Here is a 24,675-nt window from a genome sequence, read left to right as displayed (position 1 = left end):
GTACTAGTCTGTCTGTGTACAGCGATTTCTACTAAACTATTGGACTGATTTTGTTCATATTCATCTACGAGTAAATTTATCAGGGAATGATGTACATGAAATATAATAATTTTAGTACTAGTCTGTCTGTGTACAGCGATTTCTACTAAACTACTGGACGGATTTTGTTCATATTCAGTATCTACGAGTCAGTTTATCAGGGAATGATGTACATGAAATATAATAATTTTAGTGCTAGTCTGTCTGTGTACAGCGATTTCTACTAAACTATTGGATGGATTTTGTTCATATTCAGTATCTACGAGTCAACTTATCAGCACATGAAATATAATAATTTTTATTTAAAAAATATGGGTCTTTATTTGAAATCAAAAACACGTTGCACTCAGCTTCATTTTTCTCGTGATTTTTTTTTATTACGTAGAATAAACTTACATTCTTACACAAGTTTATTTACACTTTACTAGACAATGTAACTGATATATACGTGTAATGTCAATATCAAGCTTTGTTTATACATTTGGTACGCTGTTGCAACGATACAAATAAAATACGTCACCACGCAGTATTTTAGTGAGTGACTACTTCAAAACTAAAATCACGTTTTGTTAGAGTCTATCATCGTGCCCTTTATATCTGATTGTCTTCATATACATAACCTCTCAGAATAATGGGACTCATATCGCGAATTCCTGTTGTCGAAACTATATTTACTTCCTTCCCGGAAACAGCCATGTTAACGATTTTATTGTCCTTGACTGGGTTTGAACCCAGGAACCTAGCCACCGGCGCGTAGCTTACGCGGTAGCGCGTCTGTCTGCTGATCCGGAATTGCGTCGAGCGTGGGTTCGATTCCCGCTTGGACTGAATACCTGGTTGGGTTTTTTCAGAGGTTTTCCACAACCGTAAGGCGAATGTCAGGTAATCTATGACGAATCCTCGGCCTCATCTCGCCAAATATCGTCTCGCTATCGCCAATTCCACCGACGCTAACTAATCGCGAAGTTGATACAGCGTCGTTAAATAACCAAGTAAAGAAAACAAGTGCCTCGGGTCCAACTGTACGATTACTTCGTAAGTTCTTTCCTGAATTAGTTAGCCTACCCCTACTCTAACAGCTTTACTTTAGTTTATTAGTAGCCTACGTGTATGGATAAATAATAATAATAATAATAATAATAATAATATAATAATAATAATAATAATAATAATAAATGAAATTTAAGAACAATAAGTAAGATTGTATAAAGACATGATGCGTATAGACAACAAAATACCTAACAGATATTAAACTGAATGTCACAGGGAAGAATGAAGCCAGCACATGGATGGGAGGACTTAGAGACAGCATGTGACAGAGAAATTTAAATAATGAAAATTATTTTGATATGTTATTATGGATAAGTAAAATTATATCTGTATATCAGGCGTTCAGAAGTCAACATGATTAACTCCTTTTCCAAAGATTTTCAGATATTCAAGGTTAAAGTTAAATACACATAATTAATTCTGTGATGTAATGAAGAAGAATACTGCATTTTGTGGGTTTTTTTTATTGAACTGTATAATACATTTAATACATTGCCAACTTAGAAATAACCAAAAGTGGAGTTAATCATGTTGACTTCTGAACGCCTCATATTATTGTATCTTCATGCTGAGGAAAACCATGCACTGATGAAGAAAATCCTAATATAATAAATAAATAAATAAATAAATAATAATAATAATAATAATAATAATAATAATAACAACAATAATATAGCTAACAATCAAGGGGTAATAGTTAACCGCAGACGATTTGTATTTTTCTAATTTGTCTATATTTTTAAATGTGTATTTTCCATTTTATTCCGATCAGTGTTGAATTTAGGCACTTTCCTTGAGGAGCCAAAGGAATAAATTCACGCAGAATTGATTATGGATTATGAACTAAAATGACTGTACTGAAATATAATGCAATAAACTCGACGCAACATTCACTAATTAATTTTAAGCCAGAACTAAATCTATTAAGACGTGTGCTCAACAGTATTATTACAATAATTTTATAGTCAGTCTCCTTTGTTAATGTTCAGTTAAGAAATACATATCGAGCCAATTTCTGTAGGACATAATAATAATAATAATAATAATAATAATAATAATAATAATAATAATAATAATAATAATAACAATAACAATAACAATAATGTTTTATTTTCGCTGGCAGAGTTAAGGCCATAAGGCCTTCTCTTCCACTCAATCAGCCTTAATCAATACAATACATCAATTTAAATTACAAATATTTACACTACACTTAAAAGGTTCTCCAGCAATATTCTTCACTACATATTTATTTAAATTTAGATAAATCTATAAGGTAAAGTAGTAACTTAATTTATGAGCTAATGGTGGTAGTAGTAGTAGTAGTAATAATAATAATAATAATAATAATAATAATAATAATAATAATGGACAGATGTTAGTTTCATTATAAGTAACAAATATTAATCAGCAATTAATCTGTTAAGTAAGAATTTATGTAATTTTGACCTAAATGAAGTTATTGTCCAACAACATACAGAACTAAACACTCAAAACTTAAACTCTTAGATGTCTTTGCAAGTCATCGTCAAAGTTATACAACACGTAACTGAAAAAGAATACACTTTTTTGTTATCGATACTGAAAGTGGTACCGGTAACAAGAATAATCGAAAGGACACGGTTGTATTGTAAGTGCCATTAGATATATGGCTGTTTATTAGTCCATGTAATTACATATTTTGTAAGTACGGGAAAAAGGATATTTTTATCATAGTTCAATATAATTATTTTTGAGGGTCTTTTAAAGGGGAAGCTCCGAGTTAATTTTATTGTTGACTTCATGATATGCGAATGAATTCATCACTGAACACGTATGAATATCGCCATCCGATACCAAGTTTTTATAGTAGGCTATAACATCTTCTTAAAGTAAAAATTATTCATGTCCAATTTTGTAAACAGATGAGTTAGCTATCTACAGTATGTCTACGACTGCAATCAGTCACGTACAATATAAAATTGTAAAACCTGTTGTGTAATATTAAAAAAAGGTTGAAAAATTCAACACACACATATTGAATATTTCGCGATTATAGTGTGAGTTTTCGTTACTGTGTTTCTCAGTTTTCGCTTCAGAAATGTTTAACAGCGGTCAGTGAGACCCATTTGAATATCACCTCCGAACATCAGACAAGAGATTCCTACCAGTAGCTCAGAAGACAGAGACAGTCTTGTGGATACCGGTATCTACTACTAGCCAAGTGCTAATCACAAGAGGTTCTTATTTCTTCACACCACAACTTGGAGGCGTTTGATAAGGGTTCGACAGAACTGGTGATTGGTGTTTGAAATAAGGACAATTTCTTGATTAAAATAGCCTATTAAATTGTTGTTTCTTCTTGTTATAGTAAACTCCCATTTCTTTACGTACAAATTGGAAAATCTAAAAATGTACCAAAATTACGACCATTTGAAAATGGGAACTTACTTTAGAATAACATTATACATTAGCAACAACTGTATAATATAGGTCTAATATTACTCTAGTTTCTGACAACAGATTTGTATTGTAAATAGACAATCATTTCATGCAGTAAGTATTCTATAAAACAATTAATATTCAGAACATTTCTTCGTGGATTTTCTTGGTATAATATACATCACGATATAGACTAGGGTTATCATATGATTTTTTTCTGGTTGTAACATTGTTCAGTATTTTTAATATAGTGATCGAAGTTCATTAAGGCATATAGCGAATGACGCTGGTTTTCCTTTTTGAAAAAGCATCTAGTCATTCACAGTGGTTTCCTGGAATATTCGGTTTGACTTACTGTAGACTTCTGGTCGTCATTTTTCTCTTTGTCACAATTTCAACACTTTCGCGTTTTAAGTACTTATTCCGAGCCCATCACATATTTCACATAGTCTGTCAGTAAAAACAAGTAATGAACAGTTCGGCAACTTTAGGAATAACCCATTACACGCAATAAAATTTTCCATGCGATTAAATTCATAGCCTATTGGATTAGAAGTGGTCAAATCTGATAGATAATAAAACCACAGTCTTCTCTCATTTATGTCTAGGTTGGAGGAAACCATATTATTAAAGGTTAACATGCAAAAATATATTCCAAGACCAAATAGGGCCTATTGTGACCCACCCTTATGAAGACGTAACATCTGGTTTCGTTGAATACAAGCCTATACGTCAATAATTATTATCATACTAAACATTATTCGCACTATGTTAAAAGACATTACCGACTTAACTCAATTTTATGTAATAAAACGGCACTGCTATAGCACAACAGGAAATTAAAACTAAATAAAAATGCACGCTTCGACAGACGAGTTCAACACACTTCATCGAAACTTCTCTATATTTAATATTCATGAAAGTAAATTTAATATGTAATTCCTACCACATAATAAGGTTTCTTGAACATGCTAAAAACTCAGCTATCCTCTTCACAATCCTGCCATTCTTAAATTTGTGGAAACGGACATGATGCTAAGGACACAACACGATCTATGTCAACACCACTGTCACTTTGATCATGGTTCGCAACAGACGGCCAGCGAGGTGTAACATTCTACACTCGCGTCCGTCACGACATAGCCTTCGGGTAGTGACTCACGCAACCAGCATCCTACACACATGATTGTCATAGTAAGAAGATTCGTAGGTATGATGTATTTTTTATCTGTCCTATAAGGAAGTGTGAAATTGTGCAATCGACTAATGTGGCGCAGTAAACCATCACCTTGAACAGTCTTCTACGGTACTAGACAAGCAGTCTACCAGGTACATGCTGCGGTAATGTTTTTTATCCCAGTCGGTTTAATAAGCACTAGATATAAACACATAATATTGTCAATGATGCGTCTATCCCATTTAACTCAGCCAAATGCTTTCTAATTTATGAGATGTTATTAATACTACTATTCTCAACAAATAGTCCTGTATTATTGTTAGCTATGCTCTGTCTGTAATAGGAGCCTATTTCTTTTAAATTTGTCATATTAATATTTGTAAAATTGTATTGTTAAAACAACCAATTGTTTGTTATCCTCTGTGTTGTAGTGGCAGCCCGTAAATTCGGGGGTAGTTATTGTTCAACACACACACACACACACACACATATATATATATATATATATATATATATATATATATATATACACACACACACACACAAATAACTAATTTATATATTGTAACGCTTGTGCTTCCTTTCAAGAATCTGTCGTTTTTAACACGCGTGGAGGTAAACTTTCAGCGTAGATTATTATTATTATTATTATTATTATTATTATTATTATCATCATCATCATTTGTGTTGGGCAAGCCCATGGTCCAGGCAACAGGGTTTTTTCTCAGAGTATTCCGATTCCCCTATGACATCACAACAGTTCTCTATCATAATACGAGTATAATCCTAGATCATTATATACCCAGACTGCTCGGCCTTATAGGTTTTGACGGTAACAACTTTTGTCAGGTTTCTTATGCTGCCATCCAGTTGTTACATAAGGAATCACGTCATAACTCCCTTTTGAATTGCATTAGCGACTGTACTGCCATCTCGTGTTCGTTTACGGCGGACGAGTGGCGATCCTGGCCAAAATGTCGCCGATTTTAACATAGGGATGAGAAATCTGTTATCTATTTTTATCCTCTCAGGTTTTATATGTGATCTGGGGTACCATAGTAGAAGCCCAGATCACGTATATCAATAACTGATTGCTCATCCCAATGTTAAAATCGGCGGCATTTTGAAGAGAACAACCGCCAGGATCGCCACCGCCGCCGTAAACGAGCACGAGATGGCAGTACAGTCGCTAATGCAATTCAAATGGGACTTATGACGTGACTCCTTACGTAACAACTAGATGGCAGCATAGTAAACCTGACAAAAGTTGTTATCGTCAAAGCCTATAAGGCCGAGCAATCACGACAAATCGCGAAATAGAGTTCTAATAGAGAAATATGAACACATTCGCAAATTATTACTATTGCGTCGTTTTACAGCGAACTTCATTCTGAGGGTTTTTTTTCGGATTTTTTTTTTCACTTGAATTTGTTACATATTCAAGTAGGCTACATTACATGGCATTCCAGGTGTTCACACTAGTGAACTGAAAAGACGGAGAATTCAACATGTCACTAATTATTTGAAAGTGTTAATTTGAGGGCTGCAAGTTTTTTTTTTTTTTTTTCGTTTTTAATCATTGTGTGTTAAATACAGTCTTAACCCAACAAATATTCTCTATTGGCCATACCGTACCTTTACCAGAATCCAACGAACCTTTAATATTAATTATTTGGAAAGTAATATTCATACTGGGGTAATAATCCAATTCCAAAATAATTGTATTTTCCAAAATTTCCATTAATCTCCGCCAAGAGTACAAATCAATCTCCAACGACACCAATATTAAAAAACATAAATGATAAAATTAATCTCCATAAATACCTGCCCCTGGCTATGATTATAATTAAGACTTTGTAGTACTATTAAGATTTTTTTTCGTTTGACATGTTCCATATTCTAGCTGTGAAGCAATGTACAGTACGAATACCATAGAATGTAAATAAAGACAATACAAGTGTCGTGTCAGATTATAGACAAATTTCAAGGACCCTGACATTGCCATGTATGATGACTCCAGTTGTTTTATTGTTAAAGGCACATCCTTAAATTATTGTTGATTAACTGCAAAAGTTCATACAGCTGTGGAGATAGCGATTTTGCAATTTTAATAGCTGAATTTGCTTCAGTATCAAAATGTGATAATCACTTCAACAATCTGGTTGTAGTTCTTAAAGTGGTGCACAGCGGCCATCAACCAAGAACCCCACCGTGTCACAATATTTTTGGGTGGAAAAGGAATTCCTGGTGCTAATGAAGGGTTCAGAGCCATATTGGGCCAAGCGCCATTTATTAAAAACGGAGAAAGCAAGGGTTAAAGTTAAGTGAATACCATAGTTTAATGAAGATTGACATATCATTAAGTTTTGATGTGTATACTTTATATTACTTGCTATATATTTCCTTTGAATTACGGTAATAAATGATTGATTAAAAGGCGATCTTACTCGTGTTAATTGTGTAAGCATGTGTGGCTTACAGCTGTTTCGGTGTTTCTTCACACCATCCTCAGAGCCTGCTAGATCTCGGCGTCATCTCGAACTTCGCTGCCTGTTGTGTGGGTGCGTTCGATTGTTGAAAAGTGTTGAAATGTGGTGTCAAATAGTGTGTGTGTGTTCTGAAATTGATCTGTGTGTTGAGAATTCGATCAGGGTGTGTTTTGGTATGTCTGTATATTTCATATTGTTCTAGTGTGTTGAGTTTTTGGTTCTTGGGTTGTATATGTAGGATTTCCATGTCTCGCCATTTAATCAATTATTTATATTCAAGTGTTAAAAGTAGTGTACGAAAGCTTCAACATGGATTACGGTAATAACTTCATTTTAACCCTTGTTTTCTACGGTTTTAGTATATGGCGCTTGGCCCACTGTGGTTATGAACCCTACAATTCTTTAAATTTCAGTGTCCTAGAAGGAGCTATTAAAATACTTTTTTTCACTTTTGAGATGAAATCATCTACATCAGAAAACTGTTTCCTAATTTGTTCTGCCACCCGGTGAAGGCCATGAGCCAAATATATCAGATTTATCATTCTGGGACAGCGTCCTGAATTTTGGAAGCTGCTTTGATCATATAAAGGGCTGCATCCCTCACAAATAAGTAGTATGTTCTCTGTTTTTATCCCGTTTGGCCGCATTGTTGAACAGTTTGTTTGGTTAACTTCGTTTAACACCTCGGATGTTAAGAATTTTTGACCGGGATGTTCAGGTGATGATATTCCTATGACCACATTAGCTACAGATCTTCCAGTAGCATCTGTAGTTTCATCTATCGAAATCTAAATATTATGATCCGTCACAGAACTTCTGATGTTGTTTATAGTAGAGTCGTCTACAGTGACGTCGCCAGGATCAGGGCAAGGGGGGTGCGGATGGGGTGCGAGATTTAAAAATGGGGTGCGAGTTGTAAAAATGTGGTGCATAAAAAATCCAAAATGTTCTCTCATGCAGTTGCGCGCATACTATACACCTGTTTATTAATATTAGTGTGTGTTATTATTATTATTATTATTATTATTATTATTATTATTATTATTATTGTTGGTCAGCATATCCATAACGATATATTAAGGGACGTAGTTTTTTCACATCCAAGAAATTGTTTGTTTTTGTTCTTCAAAATAACTTATGCCTAGTATTTTTTTTAATAAATTGCCCTTTGAGGTGCGGAAAGGGGTGCTCCGATATTTTATGGGGTGCTTGCGCACTCTTTCGCACCCCCCTAGCGACGTCCCTGGTCGTCTACAATAGGTTACGAAAAATAGAAATGATTATATTGCTACAGAACGCCTGGCACTATAGACAGTATGCGAAGATCTTTCGTCTCGCGGAGTGATCCAATGTTCGGTTTAACGAATGTTCGAGTCTTTCTCGGGTGGACGGCTCTGGGTCATGAAAGACAGACGATATTGAGCCATCCAGGAGTTCCAAGAATCATTGCAAGGACGCGATTATCATCATGTACCTTTCAATTGATATTTCATCCTCTTTCTTCATTCATTCATTCAGCAATCCAAGTATTGCAACAGCACGCATCATGAAGCTACGATCATTAAAGCTTGAAAGTGTTTTTATTTTTGTTAATAACTTTTATCCCCTTAAAAATGATTTATTAGTGAAATAATAATACATCCACTTAGAATAATTAAAAGACATAGGCTGTATTAACAACTATTCTTTTAGAGGTAGCCTATACATTTTGACATTTAAGCAATTATAATTTATTTTATTCCTGTATTTGTTTACATGTCAGATTTCATCTGTGCATTAACTTATTTCCTTTGCTGTTACCGATGTCCATTAGTTGATTTATGTATTAGTTATGAATATAGATGTACCAAAGTGTCCAATCAATTATAGATCTATTTCAAGCTAACACTTTTTTTTTTAATTAGAAAAAGTAAATTTTCTTCAATTGTTACTACATTTGTGTAGTTGGAAAATGTCATCACAGTTCCTGTATGGTGAAGTGCGCCTGGTGTTCTGTCTAGCCAGCAAGACATCAGGTGCAATGTTTGAAAGTCGGATATTCGGTTGGATGCTCAACCTCGCCGGTTGTTCTCCAACCGGTCGAATATAAACTGGTTCTAAGAGCTGTTTTGCAGCTCTCTGTTTTATAGTATCATCATAACACGGAGACATAACAGTTTGCGTAATGTAGACTCACAAGGAAGTTTCATAGCTGTATATTTCTCCAGAAAAGTTGTATGGAAGTCTAGTAAGTATTGCTTTTACTTGCTGCTGAGTAACATCCACAGTGAAATTGTCGTGTTTGATTCTCTGTCGATTTATGTATTGTTTTGTTACAGAGCCTTCTTTAGTTACAAGCCGGGGCCATACGTCGGCAACACTGTAATTATCTGTCACCCGGAGGCTGACCGTACAGTACACGTGTTTGTGCTAATGTCGATTTCCAATGTAAATTAATGTTACAATATAAGTGTGTGTGGATGGAATTATGTTTGCGGTCGTACCAAACGTTAATTGTTGATGTATTATAAACTAAATGCGTGTTGGTTATAAAAAAAAAACAGGACAATAAATGAAAATAAAATGGTTCCAGTCTTTGGGAATTTTTACGGTTATGGATGACAAAGTAATAGACTATTCTATTAAATATTGTATAACCACATTTTTATATTCTTATTTGTGATTTGTGTGTATCGGAATTCTAGTCAAATTGTTGGGTCTCGCGTGCTATATCAATAAAGTTACGCCGTTGGTTTTCAAAGTCATTGTAAACAGCTGTTTTGTGATCCCATAAATGTTGCAGTTTTGTTGAAGATTCGGAATGCCTGCTATACGTCAGAACTATCTATAATTTGTACATGCATATAATCACTTTGTTGGTTTGGTCAGTGTTACTTATGTCCCGCCCACTATAGAGACATAGGCCAATTTTACACATATTTAGTATAACTTGTTGCTTCTTTGACAGGTTAGGTTTGGTTAGTTTAGGTTTTTGTTATAGCCTACCTTGCATATACGATTATAGCGCAACATTGGCAGTGATAAAAGTGAAATATTCGTTCAGTGGGCGTTGGATACTCTACATTCACCGTTGCGTTTTGTTACGTATTATGTTGAAGGGATGTGTTTTCATTTTTTCATAGATTGTTTTACTTGGCTTAACTGTATTTACATCCTCATACTTTTATTATAATAGGAATGTCAATAGTTTCTTCTGTTTACATTTTATTTTAGGCCTATTTGCATAATTCACATTCTTAGCTTGTTTTCTGTAGTTATATTTATTTAAAATTATATTTTAAAAAGTTTATAACAAATAATTTAGGATAACAGTATTGTTATGGTGACTGGCCAGGTTCAAACTAAAACTGGCTTCCTGGACTTCTGAAATATTCATAGAAAAGCACGACATAATCACATGAAATTAAAATGCATATGATATCCTACACCTTTCATGGCAGAGGTGAAACAACATTAAGCGGCAAAACATTGTCAATTTACTAGCCACATAATGGTTAATTGATTGGAATAGGGTATTGCGAAAGTACGTCATTATTTTATTTATTTTTGGTACAAGTAACATTTCTTTAAGTATTTATTTATTTTCCCTTGTACCACCAATAAAAAAACAAGTATGTTTTTTTTTAATTATAAGTGTAGTTGCTACGACACATAGGCACACAGCACTTTCTAGGCATCTGAAATATTTGGAAAAAAACACGATAGATAATCGCAGAAGATAATATTAAAATATATCCTAAACCTTTCACAGATGAAACACCATTAAGTCGCAAAACATTGTCAATTTGCTAGCCACAAATTTGTTAACTGAATGGAACTTAAGAATACTGCGTAGGAACTTACGTCTTTATTGCATTATTGATTTTATTATTTTCGGTGCAAAGAATATCTTTTTTATTTATTTATTTACCTTCGTACTATCAATAAAAACATGTTTTTTTGTAATTATTTTAAGTGGCAGCCTTTGTATGTAAGTAGTCTACTTACGCCGTATTCTGAAGTATAGCTAATTGATTGCAATAAAACACTATTTTCGAACCCGTAATAATTTACATCACTACTCTGAATTTTGATCTTACCTTTGTGCATGAAGTAATATTGAAAAAATACGCGTTACGTATAACGAAAGCAATGAGCATACACAATATCACTCTAAAATCTCCCGCCTCCACTCTGCGTTGCCAAACCTACCCATGCCCCGGCTTGTAACTAAAGATGGCTCTGTTTTGTTACCTTCGCGTCAATTGTCAATGAATGTTTTAGCATCAGCTATCTTAACGTCAATTGCTAGCTTCCATCAGCTGGCAGCATGGTAGTCCATATTGGCAACATAGCACTGTAGTTCCAAGCTCGGCCGCTTAACTGTCATGTCCCATCTTAAAAAAAAAGTATAGTTGCCTCAGAAGTGGTGACATGTTGGTATCACTTGTGAGGTTCAAACCTATTTTCGGACAGTTGACTAAACAACATTTACTTCTTACCATAAATTATTATAAATTTGCCTTTTCCATGGAAATTTTAATTGGTTTTTGATGGAAAATTGTTCCTAATTTATTTGATTTCGAGGGCAGATTTTGTGGTACCTACGTAATTTAGTCTGAATTCTGATTATAACGAATTTATCTTATTTTACTGTGAATGTGAAACCCGTAAATTATTATTACTGGATTAATCATCTTCCTGTCATTTTCTCTACCGAGCTTGAGCAACAGATTGTCTTTGTTATTGCTAAATATTATTATCACCATTATCTAGGTTCTAGACGTTTCAGCTGAACTGAAGTCATAGCATGTGGAACAGAAATAACTGGTGTCTGACATATGAGTAGACGGACGAGGAGGAAATGCGATACTGCGCAAGCAAGCTCTCGTTCCCCGCTGGCAAGCCAAGCTGTGCTCGTTCAGTTGCGTCGTTAACTCTGTTGCGAGAACATGTTTTCAGTTGAACAGCGTGTGTTTATATACGACACTTTTGCTAAGCGTGAAAATTGGAGAAGATGTCAAAGACATTTTCGTAGAAAATTTCCAAATTCCCCTATACCTAGTAGGTCAACGATTTACAAATTAGTGACAAAACTTCGTGCATCGGGGTCACTGCTAAATAGAAAGAAAACTAAACGTAGACATGTTCTTACTGAAGACAAATTGGACGAGATAGGTACCTATTTAGAAGCCAATCCCAAAGAATCTATTCGTAAGTTGGCACAACAAACAGGGGTATCAATAGCGTCTGCACATATGGCAATGAAGCTGTTAAAATGGAAGCCGTACGAAACAGCCGTGATTCAGCGCCGCCTTCTGCCAGTAAGGTGAGTGGAGATTTTTGTGTCAGCAATCTGTCGACCGTGATCATGACCGTGGTCGTGGTGGTCAGCATTGTGATCTGTGGTGGTCAGGACTGTCGGCACGACATTGGGATATTCTTAGCCAGTATATTGGTGAGCCTGTACAGTTTACACATATCGTGTTGTATCTCTTTTGTCATATCGTTTCGATCTATCGAAACCTTTTGCTGTGATTTGTAGCGGTTGCAGCACCGCGTTGCTTTCTATTTCGTTCAACGGAGAGCTCGTGTATGGAATTGACTAGAGCACGTGTGATATAAAATTTGCTGCAACTTTACACATATTCTATTTGCTTTCTCCACCTTTGAACATATAAGAACAGTTTGTTTTTCCTAGTTTGTAAGTAAACCAAGTTAATTTATTACATGGTGATGTGTGTTAAAATTTTATGCAAAAGAGTGTACAGGCTGGTGAAGTGTGAGTTGCCGGCGTGGATAGGTTATGATAGTGAAATATAGCTATTTATTGTGTAACATCCTGAGTAAAATTAGAATGTCTTGGCATTTGTTATAACGAGTTGTTTTTACTTTGTAGTGAGTCAGTCATAATGGCAGAAGGAGACGCTAATGGTGTTCGAGAAGAAAAGATCCCCACGTTAAACAGCCAGATTGTGCGTCAGATTGAGGTAAGAGAGAGAAACCCTGCGAAATAATATTACTGAAATGTAACTGTCGTTATAATTAATTTTGGGTTTAGGATGACTTTAGTTGGTTTACGTGGGATTGGGTAATTTTTGCGTTAGTGAACTAATTTTAGATTGGTTTAGGTAACTTGGGGTAGCTGCGGTTTACTTTGGTTTAGGTAGTTTTGGGAATTGTTTACAGCAGTTTACGTAGGTTGAAATAGGCTGCGTAGGTTAGGTTAAATGTTAGTTTCGACAGGCTTCTTGAGTTTACAGTAGCGTGGCATAGATAGTGTAAGTTAGGAAGGATATCTCAGGTTAGGTATCTTCTTCATGTAGACTCGTGTCCCTGGTTGTGGGGTCAAGTAAGATTAATTAAAGTGGGCTATATTATGTCGTGTAGGTTACTCTAAGGCAAAACAGATTTAAGTTACATTGAGGGCTAAACTAGCGCTGAGGTAGTTCCCTTCCCACCTTGCATAGGCTATGCGAAAAAATCCTTTATAAATTCAACGATTTTCACTTCGAAATCACCGGAACTACTTCAGCTCTAGTTTCATCTCTTCTTGTATGAATTTTCGGAAATTGATGTTTTTCCAATAAGCCTCTTGCAGTGGAGTGACTGCCAACAGTGAATTTAATATATGGAAGGATCGGAGTGAAACCAAGTGTTAAGATACATAATTATTTATTACGAACTTATATTGTTACTAAGTATAACAACTCAAATTTTTTGGGTAGGTTAAGCGTCGGAAGTCTCTTAAGAGCTTCGCCATTGGTACGGAATTGAAGAGGTGGATTTCAAAGTGTCACAGATTTTAACTTGCTTAATTCACGTTTTAATTTATCCTTTTCAAGCCTATCCCCAAAGCGTTAAGTACGTAATTATGACCGCGTTGCCGTTTTATTTGTGGTCTAGAGAAAATACCTCGTCTTCTACGAAGAAAACTTTTAGCGGCCATGAAATTATTCACCTCTTCCATCATATTATTGTTTATCAACATTGCGAAATAAAAACTATCATAAGGGCCATGACTGACAGGCTCATCTTGGCTGCCTGTACATTCGCGGACTTGGTTAATTAAAACCTAAACTAACCAAACCTAACCTTCGTATAATATGCAAGGTGTGTAACCGGAGCAAGAAGGAATCTTCTTCATTTGATTTGAAATGTGCACATGAAAATAAATTCAAGTAAGGATCATGCTGTCACTGCATGAGAGATCCGCGCATGCACCACAGCAAAACTGTTCTTGTCGTAAGCCCGTCATCTAAACCACGTAATCTAGGCCTACTCGCAATATTTACGCAAATACATATTGTCGCTAACAGTGGTGCCATCTTTCAGTAATGTTCAGAACGAAGGAAGTAGAGAGAAAAAAAAACAAATTTCTCCTTCTAACAATGTCACAGACCAACCTCATGTCCTTATGTTGGCGACATTGTGTATTTAGTTCAATTTGGTCGTAACCGTAATGGCACGGTTCAAAGCTACAGTAGCAAATTCTCCAGTTTAGCGGTTTTTTTCAAACAGATCTAAGGACGTCAAATTTATTTGATCAATTTTTGTCATTTTTCTCATATTTGGACTTAGGTCAGTTTGAAATCCACCTCTTCAATTGATAAAGAAAAAATGGCGCCTCCTTTGGTTAGTTCTAATGTAGAATTACCGTACTATTAAAACTTTAAACTATAATTACATACAGTATTTCAAATTAATATAATTTATTTCACAAATTCCCGACAAGATTTGCACTGGGACATAAATATTATTTCAGGAACTCTCTTAGAAAATGGAGAGATGGAAAAATGATACAACAAAATGACTCTATTTGTCTGGAATGTGTCAGAACATGAATTCGCTGGAATTTGATCGTTTTTGTCATACTAGAACAGACTAACGCTGTCATTGCAGTGTAATTATTACCAAATTACCTATTTATATATTTCTACACTTTCTTCTACATAAACATTGGACTGAGGTGCGAGCGACTTGATACCTCTCACTGGCATACATCACGTTTTTTCTTGCAGTACTATTTCGGAGATATAAACCTTCCAAGGGACAAATTTCTTCAGGAACAAATAAAGTTGGACGATGGCTGGGTGCCCCTTGATGTTATGTTGAAGTTCAAACGTCTGTCGAATCTCACCACAGACTGTGACGTCATTGTGTCTGCCCTGAAAGCTTCTGAACTCATGGAGGTAATGACTTATGGTACCATTTTAATGCATGGCCAAACTCTGACCACCAGAGGCCTCAGGTTATAAAGGGTCTCAGAATGATGACATGATAATAGTAATAATGATAATAACAAATATAAGATCAAATTAAGTATTAATTTTTAGAGCAAAACTTTACTCTTTGAACTTTATTGGTATTGAGAAAATATTATGCAATGTGGTCACTATTCAATAATGTTCATGAATTTAAATTATTACAATACAATAAATAATGATCTGGTGAGTCAGACTAGATTGCATCACTGTCCATTCTACTTTATGCAATATTACTGTACTTAGGACAAATTCATAATATCGATGGTGTTCAGATAAAAGGGCTTATCCCACAAAATAAAATGTTTTCAGAAAGAACTATAATTAAATTTTAACACATTATTAGTTACTTTATAAGAAGGAATGTGAACATAATTAAATTAAATTAAATTGTAACGAATTACACTAATTACAGCAAAAAGTTACATTTATAAAAATGAGGGTTAAGCCCTTTTACCTAAACACCATCGAATTATTTAAATAAGATGAGAAATTTTAAATTGAGGTGGTGGCTGAAAAAAAGGACACATAAACAGAAGATGCTGGGTCATTCCATGCAAAAAAGTATGTTTTTGAACCATGATGTCTCAAAAGTTAAAAATATTGTAATAGGTTATTTTGTATGTTCTAAATATGAATTTCACGCAATATTATATATATATATATCCTTCATAGTTTGGCAGCAATCAGAATTTAAAATATTAGTTTAACAAAGAACACGATTTCATTCATTGAAGTTTTCTTACTATGTAAAGGAAGATGGAAAAATCATTTCACTGCAATTCGAAAATGGAGAGCCTTGTTTATAAATGCCCTTAAAATGAAAAAATATATAATTTTTAAATAGTTACCCACCGTAAAATAATTAAAAAAATATAGAACACAAAATGCACCTCATTTTTATAGACGAAAAAAACAGGTGTTTAATTCTTTAGGGTATATTGATTCCACTGTGAAAATTTCAGAATGGTGACTTAAATATCATGTCAGTTTTTAATAAAAGTAACTCACCGGAACAAAGGAGCTCAGCAGGTAGGCTCTTCCGTCGTACAGAATGTTGCACGATCAAGATCAGGGAGACGAACGTTTGAGATTACTCATCATTATGAAGTCTCACGAATGCTGCGATCGCCAGATATAGCAAGCTATTATCGACTGTCGGAACAAAGATTAATAATTTTATTAATTTAATTATTCACAGGTTTTTTGAGATTATGTCATAAAACTTGGGAGATGGATTAGGAATAAGATTTTCTTTAATACGAATGAAATTCGCATGAATTTAAATTGGTGCATTTGAATATAAAACTATTTCTTTTTTTTCAATGAGGCGTTTTTATGAGCATGCTTTAATATTATTCGGATTAGTCTTTAAGGTATTAAAATATGGTTATTCAGGTTTACAATGACGTCTGTTTAATTTCGATGAGACTTCATATAGGATGCCTAGAATATTTTAATTGATGGATAACATGTAACTGACTAAAATATTAATGATATGGTGGTCATAGTTGGCAGTTTAATTTATTTTCATAATAACATTATTATATTAAACGCCCAAAAAAATTCATGACATCGATGGTATATTCTTAAAATTTTGTATGGAATGACCCTGCTCCTTTTTCTATTAAAAGGTTTCTTTGCCATTGTTATCCTCCTTTTGACTTCCTGGCTTCACGGACTGGCAGACAATGGCAGTACAAGAAGAATAGACATGATTGCCATCCCGCCAAATAACAACAATGGCTACATCATCGATCCCACCGTTAGATTTGAAAAACAAAAGAGCCAACCTGAAGATGTAAATAGGGAAAAAAACGACATCTATGTACGTACCGTTCCATATTTCATGGACAAATACGGTCTACAACAAATTGAAGTAATAGGCCTTATGGTTGGAGCGCGCGGAACTATTCCCGGTTTCTTCTTCCGGACCTGGCAACGTTTCGGCCTACAGAGGAAGGCAATTGATGACATCGTTCTTGCAGCTCTGAGAGGATCAATATTTATATTCCGCAACCATCTCTACGGTCAGCAGTGATCTTCAACTAATTAATTAGTAGCTACTTATTTATTCAGTCATTTCCTGTTGTTGTTGTAAGACGCCCTTCAACTTAAACATATGTATATTATTTATACTTCCAACTGCCTATTGCTCAATATGCTCTGTCTCTGTGGCAGCCTGTTAATACAGGGAGCTGTTATCGTTTAGATAAATGAATAAAATTCCTGGTAATAGTATACTCCAAGTACAGACCCAAGCCAGCATGTAGGCATATTCTGCACGTGGCGTAGTAGATCACAGTGTTTTCGATTTGGGAGGGAAAGATGCAAATTTTATTTATTGCAATCCATTCAGGGATGTGACTGTCCCTACCAGTCTGTTAGATCTGAACAACAAAGATCTACATTGTGCAAGGACTGTAAGAAGAATAAATTGGTTTCAGGAAAAGATTGACTGTATGATAGGGTAATGTAACAAAGAAATGTAAGACTATATTGGTAGGCTGGAATGAGAATGGCGTTCTTACTTGCGGTTTTTTTGTCTACAGGTTAGTGAAGACAAGAAGAAAATACGTCGCAATCCAGGTGCCCCGTTGCCCGTCTTCAACGAGGAGCGACGCAAGGAACTTATGACTCGCACAGTTTATTGCAAGGGCTTCCCTCTCGAAACAACCACTTTGGACAAGTTGTTGGAATTCTTTAATGCTTATGGGCCAATAGACAATGTCCAGGTAATTATCTTGTCACGAACACTTCCCTGAGGTTTTAACTAACATTTGAGAAAGGTCTAGCTTAATTATTCATAATTGGACATTCATAATGAGATGGGTAAGCAGAGTCCGTATAGCCCAGTTTATCTGATGCGTTTCCAATTCACTGCGGGCTAAAGCAGGGAGATGCACTGTCATCTTTACTTTTTAACTTTGCTCTAGAATATGCCATTAGGAAAGTCCAGAAAAACAAAGAGGGTTTGGAATTGAACGGGTTATATCAGCTGCTTGTGTATGCTGATGATGTGAATATGTTAGGAGAAAATCCACAAACGATTACAGGAAACACGGGAATTTTACTTGAAGCAAGTAAAGCGATAGGTTTGGAAGTAAACCCCGGAAAAACAAATTATATGATTATGTCTCGTGACCAGAACATAGTACGAAATGGAAATATAAAAATTGGAAATTTACCCTTTGAAGAGGTTGAAAAATTCAAATATCTTGGAGTAACAGTAACAGATATATATGACATTGGGGAGGAAATTAAACGCAGACTAAATATGGGAAATGCCTGTTATTATTCGGTTGAGAAGCTTTTGTCATCCAATCTGCTACAAAAATACTGAAAGTTAGAATTTATAAAACAGTTACATTACCGGTTGTTCTGTATGGTTGCGAAACTTAGACCCTCACTTTGAGAAACAGAGGTTTGAGAATTTAGGAAAATATTTGGGGCTAAGAGGGATGAGGTTACAGGAGAATGGAGAAAGTTACACAATGGAGAATTGGACACATTGTATTCTTCACCTGACATAGGCCTAATTAGAAATATTAAATCCAGACATTTGACACAGGCAGGGTATGTAGCACGTATGGTCGAATCCAAAAATGAATATAGTGTTAGTTGGGAGGCTGGAGGAAAAAAGACCTTTGGGGAGACAGAGACATACGTAGATGGCAGGATAATATTAAAATTGATTTGAGGGAGGTGGGATTGGATACTAGGGACTGGATTAATCTTGCTCAGGACAGGGACCGATGGCGGGCTTTTGTGAGGGTGGCAATGAACCTCCGGCTTCTCTAAAAGCAATTTGTAAGTAAGTATATATGTGTTGTTGAAAGGAGCCAACCATATTTTAATGCTAACCTTTTTCTTTGTTTTAAGATGAGATCATACAAAGACAAGAAAGAAAATAAATTCGTGTTCAAAGGATCGGTATTTGTAATTTTCAAGACCAAGGAACTGGCAACAAAGTTTTTGGACCAAGATGTTGTGAAGTACGAAGACATAGATCTACTCAAGAAATGGCAGTAAGTATTTATTTTAGTGACCTGTGAATGTATGGTAGGGGGAAGTTCCATGAGTAATATTTAAGATTTCCACAATAAGGTAGCATCTTGTTCCTAAAACCTCTTTTCCTCCATTTTCGGATCTTTTTTAAAAGAACTGTTCCATTGCCTTTTCCATCCTCGGTCACATTGTATAATGAAGGTTGTTTTGTATTACTATGAAGCAGTAATTGAAGAATGTAATCTTTCATTTTCAGATCTATCTATATTGAAGACAAGAGAAAAGAACGAATGGAAAAAAAGATGAATTCAAAGAAGCCTTCAAATTCCCATAATGTAAAACAAGAAAGGAAGCAGGTTTGTATTTGGTTTCATATCAATTTTTGCTAGTTTTGAAGCTACCTCATTTTTATATTTCACTTTCAGCCACATAGTTTGAAACAAATGAGAGAACTGAATGTGTTTGCCACTTTATTGTACTGGCAAAAAGCCTGCATATACAGGGAGGAAGTGAAATAACCCTGTAGATTTTCAGGGCGAATAGCTCATGTTGTATGTAACTAGAAAGTGTAATATCATATTGGTGGAAAGTTAATAGTTTTTCAGAAAAATATGTTTTCTCTCAAATGTTTAACAATCTCTTATTCGGTAACTATCGCGAGTAGGATCATGATTTTTGCCCATAGCGATAGAAAATCTAATAAGGAATCATCATTTATCCCTCTTGCGTATTTCAATAGCGTGGACAGTTTTCTTGTAAATGTAATTTAAAAACCACTAATTTGAAGCCACTGACTAATGCAACCAGCTTGCAACATTGTAGCCAGAAAGGGAGAAGAGAGGTAGTTCACTAAGGCAAACAGACCCGAGTTTGTTGACTGGTTATTACTCATATTCTTAAAATTCGTAGTTACGAGATATTATCTTGCTAACCTTTTATTCTGTAAAATTAAAATATATCTCCTGGTGTTATAAAACTTTATAAGAGTTACACTGTAATATATTTTTCTCATTTACGACATTTGACTCTGTGTTGGCTATCTTGCTTATCCACTAGTTCCGATACTGTCCACTAGAGCGCAGGTGTGTTGCAGAAATTGGTTAGCCCATTGAGGTTATAAAAGAGCCATATCGTGAAATACAAGAACTTCAGCTCACTGTATTTAACCTCATATGATTGTTGGAAGATAGCCCAATGTCAAAAATGATACCTCTTATAACTAACAACAGATTGCAGCACTTAACTTGAAAATGTTAGTTTTGAGGGTCAATTGTCGGTGACCCATTCTTTTTGCCACAAAGTACATAGATTTATATCGAAGTGAATGGGCTACTTGCTTGTATATAATAACAGAACATTTTGGTTGCAGAAAGACGAGCTGCCTAAAGGAGCTATTTTGCATCTGAAAGGAATGAATGGTGAGACCACGATGGAAGATATCAGGGAGAAGCTGATGAACGAAGGACTAGATGTTGCTTATGTAGATTTCAAGAAGGGTGACAATGATGCATGGATTAGACTCATAGGAGAGAATTCTTCAAAAGAGGTAATGCCCCTGCGTTTGGGGTAAACAAAACATTTGTAAACAGTTGTACATCATTTATACTTTCCCTGTTCATGTACAGAATGTTCAGTTCGTGGTCTTGACTGAGAACTATTTTCAGCTGTTGAGGATTGGTTCGATATCAGTTCTGAAGCTTGTTGGAACAGAACAATATCGTGCGTGTTGGAACAAACATGTTGTGAGTTCACAAATCTTGTAATATCCGTGATGGAACCTTTTCTTTATTTTCTGCAATAATAATACATTTTATTCAAACAACTTCTTTTCTGTAAAATGATTCTGATCTTCTAAATTGATTCTAATTGTAGAAGTTGACAAAAGTTATTTCATTTTCCATATAAAGTTTTTAAAAATAGTAAAAACTAGCCGTACCCATGCGCTCTGCTGCACCCGTTAGAAATAAATATAAAGTAATTACATTTAAAATAGGACGTTTGATCCAGGGAACATTCGTGTTTGATAGAAAGATAAATCGTGTAATATGTTACTTAATTTAAATTGTATTCAAATAATTAAAATGCGATCATTTTGGTCCAGAGAGTACTCATTTGGTGCAATGACAATTCCTTTAACATGTTTCTTAATTTTTATTACATGCAACCATAGTTTAATGAACATTGACATCATTTAGATTTAATGTGTATACTTTATATTACTTTCTATATGTTTCCATTGAATTATGGTAATAACTTAATTTTAACCCTTGTTTTCCATGTATTCAGTAAATGGCGCTTGGCCCACTATGGTTTTCAATTGAGCATAGTTAAAATTTGGATTATAAAATAATGGAATGCTAAGCTAACATACTATTACTGCGTACTAAATCAATACACTCTCGTTCGTTAATTCTCTGAGATTTAAATGAATGTGTACATAAACATTATTTTAAGAAATACAGGAAACGAATATACAGAATAGCCTATCAAGTTTTCTGTACATAAGAAGCTATTTTAATCTTACCTGTCCTCAATTCACTCAGAAGTTACTCTAATAACATTATAGCAGTGTGTCCATCTAGAGAAACTACACTTTCCAATGGTGAAATAATAATTAATTATACAAATCAGTTAATTTAGCTTGCGATATTACTTCATACAAACACAGAAACATTCTCTGTAGCTATCTTTCATAGCTTTCGATTGTTGGTGTCCAAGGCCCCTTATAGACGAAGTAATTTGTTTTTTATTTCATCACACGGCCTTAGATGGCAGTTATTTTAATTAAAAAAAAATTATATCATTAAATATCAGTCCTATCAAAATTTTTCAAAGAATAAAACTTATCGGAAATGATTTTTAAAGAAACTTTTGTTATGTAACATTTTTCACAAAAAATCAATAATAAGCGAGATATTTCGATTTATTTAATTCAGGCCCCTTATAACCCCCCTTTTAAATAATGTATTTTGAATGGCATATAGCCTAAAATCTAAGTTACAACGAACTTAATTTATATTCCAATTTTCATCGAAATCCGTTAAGCCATTATCGTGTGAAAAGGTAACAAACATCCAGACAGACATACAAACAAAAATTTCAAAAAAGCGATTTTCGGTTTCAATGTGGTTAATTATATATGTTAGGACCAATTATTTTTGGAAAATCAAAAATTACCAGAAAAATTTCGGCTACAGATTTATTATTAGTATAGATGTAACATCCGTGACAACGGGAATGGCTGAAATGTCACTGACAACAGATGAAAGAACTGTCGTCTTGGTAACGCATACTTTTTATTTGTGTAGACTGCTGCCTTTTTTTTTTTTTTTTTTTTTTTTGTGAGGTTAATTAATGCACCATTATGCACAGGTTGAACATGATTTTTTCCTCCATACTTCGTTGTAGTTTGTGGAGAAGCTGGAGGATAAGAAGTTGGAGATCTGTGGATCAGAAGTTGAAGCAAGGGCGCTGGAGGGTGAAGAAGAAACCAAGTTCTTAGAGAAGGCCAAGGAAGACATGGAGAAGAGGAGGCAGCAAGCTAGTATAAGGAGCAGGAAAGGACGCAGAGGTAGGGACACACCATGTTCATGGTTTAGTGCACCATTAAAGTGCAGTATCTGCAATAGGACATATGCCATTAAAATTATAATGATCCTTAATTCGCAAGGGTGAAAATAGGATTTTTTTTACAATGTGCCAACTGAACAAATTATGATATTGATAACACAGGGTTGCGAAATTAAATTTTGGTTCAAGGTTTTTAATATCGAAGGTTGATTTCGATTAATTGTTGACTTCTGTTGAAGGATCTGAAGTCAGATTTTGCCTATCACGTATGAGAAAATTTTTATGATGATTTGAAGAATTGCCATATTTATAGCTCCATTCATGCAATATTATCAAGTAATCTTTGAAAATGTCTATACAGCAAACAAAATCAAACAGCACTATCTTGTTCATATTCACAATTTAAGTTCAACTGATTCCAAGTCTCATGCAGACCTTCATTTTTCAATACCGCTTCCTCTTCATATAGAAGTTCTGTCTTCGAGATTGTCTTCTATGTTGCAGCTCCGCATTGTCTCTTTTCATAGACCAACAGCAGTCAGCCATCATCACTCCATCCCACCTGCCTTGATAACGCTTTTCTATTTCTTTCATGTCTTGATGAACCCTTTCTCCGTGTTCTTCGCTGTAATCTCCAAGGCAATCAGGGAAGAAGTCTTGATAGCTATGAAGGAAATGGATTTTAATGTTCATATTGCATCCTAAATTTTTCATAGCTACCAAAATATTTTCTACAATGTTTTTGAAATCTGGGTGTTTCCTAAGCTCTAAGAAATTATCAACCGCATTCTTAAATCCTGTCCAAGCCAGTCGTTCTTCATGTTTCGTTAAATTTTCAAAGTATTCATCTTTCATCAAACTTCTTATGTTGGGTCCCACAAATATTCTTTCTTAAAGTTCACTCTCAGAAAGGAAGAAAAATTTAAAACTTATGTATTTAAAACAATGACCATTTTTATGCAATTCTTACACAAACTGTCTCGTTATTCCCAATTTAATGTGAAGAGATGGCAAGATCTTATGTTGTTTTACCAGATGTTCTCTAATGATACAGCAAAACCCCGATAAGACGCTGTTCAAGGGACCAGTGTAAACCCTGTATTAACCGGGACCGCGTATTAGGCGGGTATAATAATTTTGACTTAACATACAGTATCTATTAGCATTTTTCTTTATTGAAATACATGATTCATGAAAGGTAATACAGTATTACTCCATTATGTAATTACTGTACTGTACATCAAAGAAATTTACAATATGTACTGTATTCTTTTGGGAAAAAAGTTATTTATAGTTGTTTGCCATGTGCGTGTTCTCCAAGTCCTCATGTTTACCACACTTCAGTTTCCTACGATTATATCCTCCCGACGACGTCGCAACTGTAGTGATTGAGTCGCGTTTTTTTATTATTCTTAATATCGATGATGGGATTCCTAATGCATCAGAGAGTTGTTTCTGAGTAAGAGTACTGTTCTCATCGTACTTTCGTAAGATTTCCAATTTTTCCGACACAGAAAGCGCTTTTCGTTTAACACTTATTGTAGAGCCCGGACGAGAAGTTATGGCATCGGCGCGAGGGACGCATTTTAGTTCGTTTGCTTGGACTCGCCCTCACACTCAACTGGAGGGGTGTTGGGTTAGTTGGTTACTAGCATTCCGAGTGTTCAGATCGTTCTGCTAC

The 24,675-nt window shown here is 34.8% G+C and overlaps 2 protein-coding genes across 3 annotated transcripts in view; one reads left to right on the top strand and one right to left on the bottom strand.

Annotated features, from left to right (window-relative positions):
• Positions 1-4,637, bottom strand: part of LOC138709990 (uncharacterized) — a 49,114-nt gene extending 44,477 nt beyond the window's left edge. The window contains exon 1 of the mRNA XM_069840669.1: positions 4,454-4,637. The gene's annotated coding sequence lies outside the window, so the exon portion shown is untranslated. The remainder of the gene's footprint in view (positions 1-4,453) is intronic.
• Positions 4,638-4,734: 97 nt separating this feature from the next.
• Positions 4,735-24,675, top strand: part of LOC138711037 (la protein homolog) — a 32,158-nt gene continuing 12,217 nt past the window's right edge. The window contains exons 1-8 of one of the 2 annotated variants that reach the window (XM_069842327.1): positions 4,735-4,836; positions 13,052-13,142; positions 15,174-15,344; positions 17,969-18,151; positions 19,299-19,444; positions 19,681-19,780; positions 20,794-20,970; positions 22,833-22,995. In XM_069842327.1, the coding sequence (XP_069698428.1) occupies positions 13,065-13,142; positions 15,174-15,344; positions 17,969-18,151; positions 19,299-19,444; positions 19,681-19,780; positions 20,794-20,970; positions 22,833-22,995 (1,018 nt within the window). In that variant the 5' untranslated portion in view covers positions 4,735-4,836; positions 13,052-13,064. Of the gene's footprint in view, positions 4,837-12,682; positions 12,857-13,051; positions 13,143-15,173; positions 15,345-17,968; positions 18,152-19,298; positions 19,445-19,680; positions 19,781-20,793; positions 20,971-22,832; positions 22,996-24,675 lie in introns of those variants that run through there. The other variant, XM_069842326.1, reaches the window with a different exon arrangement.

This window comes from Periplaneta americana, chromosome 12 (genome assembly GCF_040183065.1).
Source record: "Periplaneta americana isolate PAMFEO1 chromosome 12, P.americana_PAMFEO1_priV1, whole genome shotgun sequence".
NCBI lineage: Eukaryota > Metazoa > Arthropoda > Insecta > Blattodea > Blattidae > Periplaneta > Periplaneta americana.
The sequence above is the reverse complement of the archived record's forward strand: the minus strand, read 5'-3'. Positions and strand labels throughout refer to the sequence as shown.